Below are 14,677 nucleotides of genomic sequence, written 5' to 3'. Positions count from 1 at the left end.
TACTGGGGAGCAGCGGTAGATGTCTTGGTCATTCTCTCCCCAGTACCAGACAAGGGCAGCATCTCTCACCCCCATCAATCCTCAGGTGAATTAATTCTGACTCAAACTTAAGACAGAGACACTTGATTAAACATATTTATTCACAGCATGCCTGACTCTGTGACAAGCAGGCTTGAGCCCTGGTCATTCTGGCTCTAAAGGGCAGTGTGTTCTGTGGACAGGTGCCTGCCGCTCTACCTCTTAAACTCCACCTGTGTGTATACCTTGGTGATATCATGGTATCTGCCTTCAGGGGGCTGGTAGTTGGAGATTGGTGGCGTGTAATCTGGCCCTTCTCTTTCAAAGGGGAACAGATTGGGGTCCCGCTTGGTGGCCTCCACATGTAGCTCTGGGGACATGAGTTGCAGCTCCTGCAGAGCTTCCTGCTGGGACTCAATCATGGACCTGATGGCATCCCTCTCCTTCTCATGCTCTTGATGCTTGTACAGAGACCACTTCTTCAGGAGCAGAGCTCTCCGCTCACTCTCCTCAAAGGGAAGCTCCACGTGAGGCCGCTGTCTAGGAACACACAAATCCGAAGGTGTGAAGCTGGGAAGCACCGACCTCACTGGCCAGGTAGTCTGGGTGACTGCATACAACCCAAGCGTCCCCACTGCCAGACACAGATGGGACTTAGGGAAAAACATGGAAGTTAGGGATTAAAGTTATTATTAATTTTAAAAAGTTAGGGATAAATTAAAGCATGGAATGCTGATGTGGTAGCAGCTGCAACTGATGTTGGAAGCCAGTGCCATTTGCTTTACATGGACATAAGAAACAGTGATGCTCTAAGAAGACTGGTAGCATTTCCTCTACCCCAGGCCTAGACTACCTTTGATGAGAGGTGACTGTGGAAATGTAAAGTGGTGTTATGAAAATGGAAGCCCAAGTCCCAGGGAGTCAAGAGCCCAGATCAGCCCTAGAATACCAAAAAAGCACCCGCCATGTCCCACCTGTATGGCGAGGTGCTACTTTATAAATGGCACACACTTTTTTACAAGGCAGCAACCCTGCCAGGCCTGTACACAACACATCCCAACTATGAGCATCTGTACCATAAAGCTAGAGGCTAAGGGTTTTCTACCATCAAGATGAGGCAAGGGCTGCAGACCCAAGGTCCAAGTCATCAGTCACAGCTAAAACTCATCTTGCAAAAAAGCAACAATACGAACTGGTTATGAGTTTCCTTCCCATTTCTGCCATTCAAAAGCATCACCCAGGAATGCTTTTGCCAACTCCCACAAGACACAGTCAAGGAGAAAAGGACTCAGACTGGGACCTAGTCTGCCCACGCCCACTCACCTTTTCCTGTCACAGGTGTGAAATGCAGACAGAACTACCAGAAGGTGATGGAACTCTTTGTCCTGATAACCTCGACCCTAGAGAACACTTACCTTGCTTTATCCAAGAGCCTCACAGGTGTAATAAAATCTTCGATGGGAATGAGCTCCTGGCTAGCTTTCTCCAGTCGTCTGATCCTCTTTTTCAAACGGTCCTTTACTGCTTGGTCTTTTTTAGGATCTACCTTTTTCTTCTTTCGCAGAGGTTCTGCTCTAATGGATAAAGCAAACATTAGACATTTTCCTCTTCAGTGTCACAAACATGCTGAGAGACAGGGCGCTAGGTGAAGTGCCCAGAACTTGTACCATGCTCTCCACTGGGGAAGGAACGATGCATGGGTCTAACCTCATGAGCTGAGTGTGAAAGGGAGATGGCCTCCAACCCAGGGTACTTGTCAGAACTGTGTGGGCATGGTCAACCCAGGAAAGGCTAGAAAAACTTCATGGGGCATCAGGGTATAAATTAAGAATAAGTACTCATCTTTCATGTTGGGTTTGGGTGTGTCTTGGGATTGCAATGGAAACTGAAAATACCAAATTGATGAGTTAGAAAATCATTACTCACATTTTAAATGGATTTGTGATTTTTTTTTTAATTTTATTTATTTATTTGAGGGAGTGCACAAGCCAGGGGGAGGGAGAAGAAGCAGCAGACTCCCCGCTGAGCAAGGAGCCCCATGCGATGTGGGGCTCAATCCCAGGTCCCTGGGATCATGACCTGAACCGAAGGCAGATCCTTAACAGACTGAGCCACCCACGCACCCCTGGAATTGTGATTTGTAAAAGTGATTTGAGTAATAAAAGTGACTGACACATGGGCGCCTGGGTGGCTCAGTTGGTTAAGCGACTGCCTTCGGCTCAGGTCATGATCCTGGAGTCCCCGGATCAAGTCCCACATCGGGCTCCCTGCTGCTCAGCGGGGAGTCTGCTTCTCCCTCTGACCCTCCCCCCCTCACGTGCTCTCTCGCTCTCTCTCTCTCTCATTCTCGCTCTCTCAAATAAATAAATAAAATCTTTAAAAAAAAAAAAGAAAAAGTGACTGACACGTCCCTGTTCACTTTTCAAAATTTCTTAACAAATTTCCCCATCCTAGAGCATTAACAAAAGTCTGATGTACTCTCAGGGAACAGATCTCCTATGGTGATAATATACTATTAAAGATAAGTAAATCCTCCGGTCGCCTGGGTGGCTCAGTGGGTTAAGCGTCTGCCTTCTGCTCAGGTCATGATCCCAGGGTCCTGGGATCCAGCCTCGCAGCCAGCCAGCAGCCAGCCAGCAGCCAGCCAGCAGCCTCCCTGCTCAGTGCTCAGCCAGGAGTCCGCTTCTCACTCTGCCCCTACCCCCGCTTGTGCTCTCTCTTGCTCACTCTCTTAAATACATACATACATACATACATACATACATAAATAAATAATCAATCTTACCAAAAAAAAAAAATAAGTAAATCCTCTAGCATCAAGACTGAGCCTTGTGAATCAAGTCCCAAGAAAGCATCCAGACTCCTAGGTGGAAAATCTAATCCTCATGCCTCCCCCGACCTCTCCAAGCAAGCAGATGTCTACGCTGTGTCCTTTAAAACATACAACAATCCCTTTAAAACTGATTTTTATTTAAACCATTTTTACGTTTAATTTTTATTTTCTGATTGCAGGCAGCAGTATTCCATATACAGAATGCTGAAAAACAGAAAACATCTACCTAAATTTAACCGAGAAATTTCGCAATTAATTTTGCAAACCAAATGTCCAGTAGTCCTGTTTTGTTCTGTTTATATGCACATCAGTCTCCTGCTGACAGCCCCAAAGAGGCCAGGCCCACGGTAGTTTACCTCATGGGAATGAGCTCCCAGAAGGACAAAAATGAAGCTCGCTGGTGGGTGTCTCTAATCTGTGTCTGCCAAGTTCCCAGAAGCCTGAAAGAGACAAAAAGATATATAAATATCTGATTCTCCTCACTAAACAGGAAAAGAGGAAAAACTTATGCTACCCTCAAAACCTGGGGCCCTGGTAACTGCTGGATGTGACAAGGTCAACGTGCGAGACTTTTCCAAAATTCCCCGTTCACACCAGAGAGCACTTGGGCAAGGTCCCTGCTTGCCAGGGTCCTTGTATTTTCGTCCACAGGAAGAGGCACGATCAGCTAGCTCCTCCCTGAGATAAAGTGGTCAAGGGCGGTCGGCGAGAGAGCACAGGCGAAGGACTCCACGCCGCCGCTGGGGTCCACACTCACCAACTCCGGGAGCGCAGAGCGCGAGCGGAAACCCCCAGCGCCGCTAAGGCCATTGCCCCTCTGGCAGTCGACCCGCAGCTTCTGAGCGCGCGCCCCTTGGCGGAGCGGCCCGCAGTGCCCCTCGCAAAGGTCCGGCCTTCCAGTCGCTCCGCGTTCCCGCGTTCCGGCTGCGGAGGGCTGGGCTGACCTTGGCCCGCCCCCGACGTGGCCCCGCCCCGCACGCCCCGGCGGCGCGCGGGCACGCCCCGAGCGCCTCGCACCTAGGGCGGCGTCCTCTTTTCCGCCTCTGCTCGCCGCTGCGAGCCCTTCCCGGCTAAGGGCACAACCCCGCTAGCGGTTGCTCCAGCTAGTTGGCTTGCGTGCCTGCGAGGGTTAAGACCCGACAGTGCAGCCGGAGTGGCCGAGAGGTCGTCCTTCCGGGTCCAAGTGCCCACGTCTGTGTAAACGGCCCCGATCTTCCCTAAACGCGCACGTCTCGGCCTCCCCCGTGACCACCCCCCCTCCGCCCTCGGGGCTAGCTCGTTCCCCCGCGTTCGTCCGAACCCTGGGGTCGCGGCCACTGCCGGCCACATCATCCCGGCTCCGGCACGTGGCCTGGTGCTCGCGAGATGCCCAATAAACGCGTATTGATGAATGACGGAAGCTAGCTAATTAGTCGGACTCGGAATCAGCGAGGTAGAGCTGGTGAGAGGCCGTTCAGGCCATCCCGACCCCTCCGGACTCCGCCGGCCCGGGCTGCAACTCGAGGCCCGGCTTGCCAGCCGCCCTCCTAACCGACCCCTTGTGGGCCACCGCGCCCCGGGCAGGCCCCAAGCGGGGTCACCCTGCCTTGCCCCTGCCCGCGAAGGAGTCCGGGCGGCCCCGTCCGCGTGGGGAGCGGTTTCCCGCCGGGGCGATTTGGCAGGTGCGCGCCGTGACTTCCGGCGTTGCCCGGGAGCCGCCGGAGGAGGAGCGGCGCAGGGGATGCGGCTGTGGCGGCGGCGGCGGCGGCCGAGCGCGGGGGTCGGCTGTGGCGGCGGAGGGGGGCGCGGGCCGGCAATGGCGCGGCGGCGCTGAGGGCGCGGGGCGGGCGGCGGCCGGAGGGCGGCGCGGGAGAAAGCAGCGGCGGTGGCCCCATGGCCCGGGCGCGCTGAGGGACGCGGCTCTCGCCTCAGCCCGGCGGCGGCCGAACAATGAAGCTCCTGAAGCCGACCTGGGTCAACCACAATGGTGAGTGCGCGCACGGGTCGCGGAAGGCCGAGCCCGGAGTCGAGTCGGGGTTTGGAGTGGGGTTGGAGCCGCGCGCAGGCCCTGCCCGCCTCGCCCCCGACGCACCCGGTGCCGGGTGCCCAAACTGCGGGGTCGGCGGGAGCGGACTTTGTCCTCCGCCCGGGGAAGCCGGCGAGCACGGGCACGTGCTCCGCCTGTCCTCAGCGAATCCGCCCTCACTCCTGGCACTTGCACTGAGCCCTCGGTCGCCCACCCGTGGTCCGTGGAGGAGCCGCGGCCTGCCTCCGGGGAGCGGCCTTGGGCGCCAGCCAGCTCCTGCCACTCGTCTGCATCAGCCAGGATGTGCTCAGATGGTCCAGTGTGTGAAACGGGCCCAGTCCCCTCTGTGGCTTTTCAGTGGCGGGGTGAACACCTGAAATCTGCCTGTCTCTGCCCCGCTGGAGGGGCTGTTACTGCTCCTGCCGGAGGCCTGAATCTGGTGACAGTGCCCTCATTTAGGGGACTCTGGCTCGGTCCCCGAGGTCCCCCAGCTGAATGAACCACGTTTATGCTGAGCTGGGACATCAGGGTGGCTTGGGTTGGAGCCCCCGTAGGGCCAGGGGTGATCTAGGAGAGGGCCTTCCTTAGCCCTGTGGCAGTGGTCCCGAAGCACACCCTGGGGGAGCAGACTCTTCCACTGCTCTGGTTGAGTACAGATAAGCCCACAAAACTGGTAGAGCGGTTTGTCATAGTTGTACTTTGTTGGCACAAGTGCTGCAAGAGTTGCTCTTTGCTCCCTGGAGAGGTGAGGGGGGAGAGACCCCCATCCTCTTGCTGACAGCACTGAAGCCCGGGGAGCGCCCCTCCAGCCTTGGGCCTGTAGCCCTGATTCCAACCTGTCTCTGCTGACAGGAAAAGGGTCACCCTGATTCTGTCTTGTTCCTCATTTCTACTTTGCAACGCGACTAGAGGGAGCTAGTGGTTTTTTGAGAGCAAGTAGAGGCCCCTTTTTTATACATGTGGAGCTTTTTAGTTTTGAACTTAATCCCAGGACGCTTTCTACTACCGCAACTGAACTGAACATCTGTGTTCTTTCAGTCAGAAGTGTACTTTCCTTCTGTCTTCTTATGTGACATCTCTCTCATTTTTCAGGGTCCAGATGAGGTCACCTTTTTTGTTGCTGACATGCCTCCTTTTTTTTTTTTTTTAAAGAAAAAGATTTTATTTATTTGACAGAGAGAGAGCACAAGTAGGGGGATCAGCAGGCAGAGGGAGAGGGAGAAGCAGGCTCCTCATGAGCAGGGAGCCCGATGTAGGGCTTGATCCCAGGACCCTGGGATCATGACCTGAACTGTAGGCAGACACTTAACCTCCTGACCCACCCAGGCGCCCCTACATTCCTCCTATTTTATTCCACTAGATATGCCCTGTCCCTGTGCATGTACTTCCCATATGCTCCCCCAGGGCAGGGGACTGCCTCATTCCCGTCTGTATTCCCTGCTACATTCAGCAGTACCTTCAACACAGAGGTATATGGTAAATACTGGTTTCAACAGGTAAGCTGAGGTTTCCATAATTTACAAAGATACATCAGGCTTACTATGCATGAAAGCAAAAGTGGTGAACTTTAGCTGCATTTCTCCAAGAGCATTTCCTGATGTGTAGTGTGTAGATCTTTCCCTGGAGAATTGGGCAAATGTTCAGTGATTATAAATTATGGTGCTTGTGATGGAAAAATTTTGCTGTGTAAGTGAAGATCTGAAGGAATTTTTATTTTATTTTATTTTAAAGATTTTATTTATTTGACAGAGAGACACAGCGAGAGAGAGCACACAGGCAGGAGGAGTGGGGAAAGGGAGAAGCAGGCTTCCCGCTGAGCAGGGAGCCCGATGCGGGGCTTGATCCCAGGACCCTGGGATCATGACCTGAGTCGGAGGCAGATGCTTAACGACTGAGCCACCCAGGCGCCCTGGAATTTTTATTTTAAAATGCTTTGTCTAGATCATTTTTTAAGATTTACTTACTCATTTTAGAGTGAGAGAGGGCAAGGGAGGGTAGGAGGGCAGGCAGAGGGAGAGAGAATTCTCAAGCAGACTCCCTGCTGAGCACAGAGCCCAACAGGGGGCTCAATCCCAGGACCCGGAGATCATGACCTGAGCCGAAATCAAGAGACAACTACTCAACTGACTGAGCTGCCTCGGCACCCCATAGATCAATTTTTGTGTATAATCTACCCTTCTCCAGTCTTTCTTCTATCTCTTGCCATATAATTTCTAACTTTGTGATAAGCTCCTTAGTAGGACCCAGGTTTTATGCTATGTAAGCATAAGTATGTCAAGATGCTTAAGTGATTATCTAGGTACAAATGAGTGAGAGTCTGCAACCAGGCCAGCAGCCAAACATCCCAGCCTGGCAGAGTGGGCAGAGTAGTGGGCCCTGGCCTCTTGTTGCTGCAGTCTGCCTCTCCATGGTCCTAGAATGGCACAGGATGATATTTGCTCTGCTTTTTTCACAGTACAATCGTGATCTTTGGTTGCAAAGGTAAACACAGAAGTGCTCCCCAGACTATAAAGAGCTTTAGAAATCTAAGAGAGAATAATAAAAGAAATTGAGACTCTGGCAGGATAGGATTTAACTTTCCTGTCTTTAAAAATCTCCTGAAATCAGCCTCTGTGTCTTCAAGTGTTTAGAAGGACTGTCAGGGTAAATTACCACTGTCCTGAAGGACATGATAATAATCTGGATCACTACTGAGCAGTCTTTCAAAGACTGGTAAATAGTAGGAGCTGCTGGGAGCAGGGGCTGCTTAGCCAGAAATCAGAGTTGTGGGCGATGGCCAGTAAAATCACGCTTACTTTGGATTAACAAACCCAAAAGACCATGGTGCTGTGGAGAGTGCATCATTGCACTTTCAGGTTTCCTGAGTCTGCATTCATACTCCTGACTCGTTAATGTGGCTTGAACATACTTTTTCTGGTGTCTGGGAGTCCAAAGAGGGAAGGAGCAGAGAGCCCAGCATTTTCCCTGTGGTGGCAGGGTCCATTTAGCCATGGTGGAGAGGACAGCTAGAATCAAGCAGGTTAAAGGCAAAGGAAGAAATATCTGTTGGGATGAAAGCATACTTTCGGTCTCCATTTTCCTGGCTCATAATAGTGGTAAGACCTTTCCTCTAAGGTAGGGTTTCTCAGCCTCAGCACTACTGACATTTTGGACCACATAATTGTTGTGTGTTGTAGGATGTTAGCATCCCTCGTCGGGATACCAGTACCACCACCCCCACACACACCCAACTGTGACAACCAAAAATGTGTCCAGACATTGCCAGTATCCCCTGGTGGCCAGAATCAGCCCCAGTTGAGAATCACTGCTCTCGGGTGATCAGTAAGTTAATAAATTTTGAAGTTGTTATATTCACAGTGAAATGAGCCTTGAACATGGAATCAGACTGGATTCAAGATGCAATCATTTATTAGCTGTAAATTCATAGGCGTGTGACTCCACTTCTAGGCCTTGTTAAAGTTGAGGAAATATAAAGATTCTTTCCTGTGTTTTCACGCTGTACCCAGATATAAAAAGACTGTCTTATGATACACAATAAAAGCTAATAATATTTGTCACATATATGGAAGTATGTGTCAGCCACTGTTAACACATACACCTGTTTTACTCTCTGTTCTTGGATATAGTATTCCTTATATATCTTGTTTTATTTTTGAAGGTTCATTTCTAAATTCGGTTATAACCCTATATTGGTCACAAAGTGAATGATTGGGTTTTTGGTTGTAGAAAAATGTAATTTATGTGTTTAGAAAATTTCATTGAGACTCATGGTTTTTCCCATCCCTGGGCCTTTGCTTCTGAGAGTTTCCGGAAGTCTTCACTCCTCGGCAGATGATGTTCATGCTCAGCTCTTCAGGGAAGCCCATTCTAACCAGAAGGGCCAGAACTGAAAGAACTCTTGTCCTCCCTTGGCCTCTGGCTCACACTTTGATGACATTGTTGTAAAAAGGCATTTGGCAAATTTTCAGTACTGGGATAATTTGTCAGTTAATCACATTTGCTTTATGGTGTGTGTTTTTCCTCCTGCCCTGTAATTGGATTATTTTTCCCCCTACCCTGTGTCCTTCCAGAAAGGATTTCAAGACATCTTTCTGAGACATATACTGGTGAAAATAAATAAATAAGCTTGAAGGGGAAATGCAGGCTGGGTCGTACAATAATGAAGTCAGCAGCGGGTGTGGAAAGGCCCTGCACAGCTGCTAGAGGGGCACTGCAGACCTATCTCTGAGAACAGGCTGGGAGGGATCCTAATAGTGATATTTTATAATTGCACTGGTCATTAAGATAAGCTTTGTAGTTTGTCTACATCAGGGGTTCTCAAACAGACCAATGTCTGGAAACACATTTTGTTTTCACAACTGAAGGGGGACACTACTGGCATCTAGTAGGTAGAGGGCAGGACTACTGCTGAACACTCTGCAGTATATAGGACATTTCCCCACAATAAAGAATCATCTGGCCCAAAATGTGAGTGGTGCTGAGGTTGAGAAACCCTGCTCTGTATAAGAACATTTTTATTGTTATTTGCCTTTTCATGTATTTTTGTCATGGTTCCAACTAGATGGTAAACTTCTCGAGGACAAGAATTTTGCTTTTTATTTAGGAGTCAGATAGTCTTGTTCTTGAATCTCCGTGCTCTGCTGCTCACCAAATATGTGTTACAGAAGGTTCTTTTTATCTCATCTCCTGATTTGTTAAATGAAGCCAATAATACCTGCCTCATCTGCTGCCTGTGAAGTCTCGGGAAATCTGAGCTCTCTCCACTCAGTCTCTCATTGAGTTATACCTGAAGACAGTAAGTTGATTTAAAAAAAAAATAACCAGAAGGCATCGTAAGATTCAGAAGAAAATGGGTGGGATTTTGCCTTAGATAATACACATGTGGATCTTCCACTTATTTATGGATGAAACTTTGAACCCTTCTGGGGAGAAGGTCTGTGGTGATCAGAGGTAAATAAGGTTACCCCTTTGTATGTAGGTGGGAGAGGACATATAGACCACGTTCTAGAATACAGGGCAGGTGGAAATCTGAGCTACACAAGTGAGCCATGGTAGCCCTAGGGACAAGAGCCTGGTTTGTGGGTGTACCCTGGGGCTGAGCCTTGATGGGATGTGGAGTGTGGTGGTAGAGAAGGCACTGCCAGTGTGGACGTGTCAGAAGCAATAGGCCCGGAGAGGTTTGAGAGCATTTTAGGAAAGGGAGTAGATGAAACAAACAGCAAGTGTTTTAGAACACCTCTGGCAAAAAGAAAACCCATTTAGGTCAAAACTTGTTGCTTTTGAAAGCATTACCTACTTTGATGCATTAACCAACCTAGGACAGACCAAGTCACAGGGAAGTTGCCCTGGTCAGAGCCACTGTATGAGGGACAGACAGAAGAGGCAGTGAGCTTCATTTGAGGGCCAGGAATAGACCTTCATAGGAACGGACTCCAGGTCTGCTGCATCGTCCATCAGAAGGTCCTGTACAGAGAGGCACTCAGTGAATTCATCCATTCAGCAAATAATGAGTACAGATTGCGTGCCAGGGGCTAAGTGCTAGAAATATAGCAGTGAACCAAGGAGCAGAACAGGATCTTTTGAGGAGCAGCATGTGATGCATTCTAGCCAGTGAGACTAGGAGGGAGGGCTCTCTGCTGGGGGCATCCTGTCTAAGCGGACAGGGAGATGGAGGAGGGGAGAATTATTGGGGAGAGCTAGACGCAGGACTGGACAGAAAGAAGTTGAGCTGTAGTGCAAGTGCAACAAAAGCTGCAGCTGACCCTGTCAGGGGCTCTGCAGCTAGTCCTTATGAGTTGTCCTGAATTGGGGTGAAGGGCCAGGGCTTTCTAGTGCCACATCCACAATCATTGGGTCTAGGCTGTCCTGGGGAGGGGACCTGACCTTGATCAAAGCAGTTCTTCCATTGAGGGCATGTCCCCTGTGGAGAAACTGGGAGTTTTCACAGGCTGCCAGCACTCCCACAGCTGGGGGCAGGTGCTTCAGTTTCTGGAGGGAGGGGGCCTGGCCTGGTACCACAGCAACCATGACAGGCCTGATGGAGGTGAGAGGAAGGCAGCTGTTTGAGGGAGGAGCATTCCAGACAGAAGAGCCAGAGCTTGCCTGGCAGGTTTGAGGAATAGCATGGATGTCTTATGATTGAAGTGAGGCTGGAGCAGCAAATGGGCAAGAGCATTAAGAGATGAGTCTGGAGAGAGCTGTGGACTGACTGGGAGGCCCTGGTGACTGCTAGACTTCAGTTCCCAGTGCCGTGTGAGCAGAGGAGTAACGGTGATCTGACTTGACTGTTAAAGATCCTCCTGACTTCTTCACTGGAACTAGGATGAGTGTGGGGCCAATGGAGAGAGCTGGGAGACCCATTAAAAGGCAGTTGCAGTGATCCAGGCAAGAGATGATTGTGGTTTGGACCAGGGAGGTGATGGAGGTGATAGTGCTGATGAGAAATGGCTGGACTTTATGTGAGTATACGTGTATTATTTTTTTAGATATAGTTTACGTATGTTATTTCATGTAATAATTATATATTATAATTATATAAAATATGTAAATTATATATATTTATAATTTACTTAGGGAAATGCACAGTTTGTATACAATTTGATGAATTTTGGCAAACAAATACACTCCCTAACTCATTCCCAACTCAAGATACAAACGTTTGCACCTCTCTAGAAAGTTTGAGTTACAGACATATTGTGAAGGTAGAGTCACCAGGGTAGAATGTGGGATGTGAGATGGGCTGGCTCCCAGGTGAAGAGCAGGGTTGTCGTCCACTGAGATCAGTAAGAGAACAGAGCAGACAGAGAGGAAGAGCAAGCATTCAGTTAGAGGGGGTGGGCCAAATGAAGCCAGCACACAGGGCTTCCCCCCCAGGGTCCCCTTTGATAAATGGCTTCTTCACCTTCTCCCTTTTGAAAACACTAGAGCTCCATTCTAGAGCTGTTTTTGTTGTTGTTTTTTTTTTAAGATTTTATTTATTTATTCATAAGAGACAGAGAGAGATGCAGAGGGAGAAGCAGGCTCCCCGCTGAGCAGGAAGCCCGATGCGGGACTTGATCCCAGGACCCTGGGATCATGACCTGAGCCGAAGGCAGATGCTTAACCAACTGAGCCACCCCGGCGCCCTAGAGCTATTGTTAAGGAATAGGACAAACACCTACATTTTTGGCTAGAGACAATTGCCATGTATAATTATACTAAGATACATCTTACAGTGTATGAGTGATTTGGATAATGAAGCATTTTGTAGTTAAAATTATTTTTCTTATTTTCACAGTAATACCTGTTCAATTTAGGAAAAGCTAGAAAATGCTAAAACTTTATATGGTCTTTGAAACCATTTGGAAAAAAAATAAATGGATAACTTGGTGCTTTTAAAAAAACCCACACACATTTTATTTAGTGTACGTACCACAGTGTAAAAGTATCTGCATTCTTTAGGACCTTAGCCAAATCCCTGATACCGTAGCAAATTCAGTGCTTTTATTGTATAGCCTCCCTTCAGACCTTGCCTTGCTCATGTAACTGGAATAGCTAAAATGTTGCTTTGCATGTTCTACTTAAATAATACTGTATCTTTGTTCTTTTTTTCCTTTTTTTTTTTTTAAAGATTTTATTTATTTATTTGACAGAGACACAGCGAGAGAGGGAACACAAGCAGGGGTAGTGGGAGAGGGAGAAGCAGGCTTCCCACTGAGCAGGGAGCCCAACGAGGGGCTCGATCCCAGGATCCTGGGATTATGACCTGAGCCGAAGGCAGACACTTAACGACTGAGCCACCCAGGTGCCCCTCCCTTTTTTTAAATTGAAATATTTTATATAGCATTAATGTTTCAGGTGTACAACATCATGACTCCGTATTTGTATATATCACAAAATAATCACAATAAGTCTAGTTAACATTCATCACTGTACATAGTTACAGAATTTTTTTTCTTGCGATGAAAGCTTTTAAAATTTACTCTCTTAGTAACTTTCAAGTATGGGATACAGTATTATTAACTGTAGTATTATTTTCTTAATTGTTAAACAGCTAACAGATTCCCCACCCCCATAGAAGAGTTGTTTTTAATTGCTCTTAATTTTTTAATTAAACTGTATAGAAGAGATGATTATGTTTAGAGAAATCCATTTTGCAGATAACTTTTAAGGAATATCTCTGTTCTGCAAAAGTAAAGGAGAAAAAAGTATGAAGAAATAGTCGCTGTTACCAAAACTTCCTAGATTATGCATTGGCAAATGCTGCAGGAGAAGTGATTAAGAATCATAAATGATATACCTGTAACTTTCTTTTTACTTTTGTTTGTAGCAACACACAAAACACACACACACACACACTCTCTCTCTCTCTCTCTCTCTCTCTCTCTCTCTCAAAACGGTTGCATGATTGCTACAGCTTCCTTCCTGTGCTGTGTTTTGAATCTCTCAGCCACCTGATACCTATGAGATGTCATCGAGGTAGTGCTTACCTAAGGAGACCGGAGAAGTTTTTGTGGTTGAAAGCAGTAGACATAACAGCAGCAGATGGCTTTGTGAGCCAGCCAAGGCCATGCTTCGCACTTGCAGGTGCTTGGTGACATCTGAGTCCTCACTTGAGGAGATGAGGAGCCTGCCTTTCAAAGATCGGGATGCTTTCCGATGTGTGTCCAAAAAACAGTGTCCAAAAAACACTGAAGGTGTTTTTGAATTTTGGGCCTCTGCTGCAGTCTTTCTCCAGCCATTAACAATAAGTACTTATTGAGTGCCTACTGGTACTGTTGAGTCACTCTGGTACCTAGAGCTGTGTCTTGGCTCTAGGTACAACAGTGACTGTGACTAAAACAGACAAAAATTGCTGAGCTCCTGGAGTTTACATTCTGGTGGTTGGGGTGGACAGACATGCAATAAAGGAAATTATACAATATGTAAGAAATTGCTAAGAAAAGAGTAGATGAGAATTGGGATTGGTTGCACCAAGTTGAGGAAGTAGTACTTTCAGGTAGGGTGGTAAGGGTAGGCCTCAATGAGAGGGCGTCATTTGAGCAAAAACTAAAAGGAGGTGAGAGTTGTTAAGCGTCTGCCTTCGGCTCAGGTCATGATCCCAGGGTCCTGGAATCGAGCCCCGCATCGGGCTCCCTGCTCCGCAGGAAGCCTGCTTCTCCCTCTCCCACTCCCCCTGCTTGTGTTCCCTCTCTCGCTGTGTCTCTCTCTGTCAAATAAATAAATAAAATCTTTAATAAAAATAAAAAATAAAAGGAGGTGAGAGAGGTATGTGTGTGTCTGGGAAGGAACCAGTTCAGGGCACTGGATGGAAACACTCCTGCGCAGTCTAGGAACAGAGGGATGGCCAGGGCATGGGGCCAGTGATTGGGGGAGGAGGCAGAAGATGGAGGCCAGAAAAGTCATGGGTGGGACCATTGTGCTGCGCCTCTTGGCTTCCCCTGTCCCAGGCATGATCTTTGCTGATGGGGAGTAGGTTTGGGCCGGAAGATCCGGAGTTGCGTTGTGGAGAAGTTGAAGATGAAATGTCTGTAGATAGCTGGATAGAGGAGCAAGCTGCACATTAGAGTGCTTAGGTACAAGTCTCTCCAGAGAGATGACTGGTTGTAGATTTGCATATTATCACCTGCATGAGGAGTCAGTTTTATTGACAGCCACTGATGTTTTGGTATTTGCCCTTATTTTATATTACTACACATAGGTATATTTAAAAACATCATATATGTGTGTGTATTTATTTTTTTATTATTGAGAAAGTTGTAGATTACCACTCAGGGGAATGAAACAATACTAAGAGATTCTTTGTACTCTTTTCCCAGTTTCTCCCACTGGTAACATTTTAT

The 14,677-nt window shown here is 48.2% G+C and overlaps 2 protein-coding genes and 1 long non-coding RNA gene across 5 annotated transcripts in view; 2 read left to right on the top strand and 1 right to left on the bottom strand.

The window, feature by feature from the left end:
* Nucleotides 1–119: 119 nt before the first annotated feature.
* On the bottom strand, nucleotides 120–3,887 carry MRPL40 (mitochondrial ribosomal protein L40). Its single transcript, XM_025857984.2, has 4 exons — nucleotides 3,609–3,887; nucleotides 3,208–3,291; nucleotides 1,434–1,592; nucleotides 120–558 (listed from the first exon to the last, which is right to left on the bottom strand). Exons 1-4 carry the CDS (start codon nucleotides 3,659–3,661, stop codon nucleotides 234–236), a joined length of 621 nt encoding a protein of 206 aa, XP_025713769.1. The 5' UTR covers nucleotides 3,662–3,887; the 3' UTR covers nucleotides 120–233.
* Nucleotides 3,888–4,454: 567 nt separating this feature from the next.
* HIRA (histone cell cycle regulator) overlaps nucleotides 4,455–14,677 on the top strand; it is an 88,669-nt gene continuing 78,446 nt past the window's right edge. The window contains exon 1 of one of the 3 annotated variants that reach the window (XM_025857980.2): nucleotides 4,455–4,817. In XM_025857980.2, coding sequence (XP_025713765.1) covers nucleotides 4,781–4,817 — 37 coding nt within the window. In that variant the 5' untranslated portion in view covers nucleotides 4,455–4,780. Of the gene's footprint in view, nucleotides 4,818–8,038; nucleotides 8,178–14,677 lie in introns of those variants that run through there. The other 2 variants (XM_025857979.2, XM_025857981.2) reach the window with 2 other exon arrangements.
* Nucleotides 8,188–13,483, top strand: LOC141371878 (uncharacterized). Its single transcript, XR_012377168.1, has 3 exons — nucleotides 8,188–11,314; nucleotides 12,488–12,639; nucleotides 13,285–13,483. It is a non-coding gene; the product is annotated as an uncharacterized lncRNA (long non-coding RNA).

The sequence above is a fragment of the Callorhinus ursinus genome, unplaced genomic scaffold, assembly GCF_003265705.2.
Source record: "Callorhinus ursinus isolate GAN/ISIS: 27379988/994484 unplaced genomic scaffold, GSC_fseal_2.0 scaffold115, whole genome shotgun sequence".
Lineage (NCBI taxonomy): Eukaryota > Metazoa > Chordata > Mammalia > Carnivora > Otariidae > Callorhinus > Callorhinus ursinus.
The sequence above is the reverse complement of the archived record's forward strand: the minus strand, read 5'-3'. Positions and strand labels throughout refer to the sequence as shown.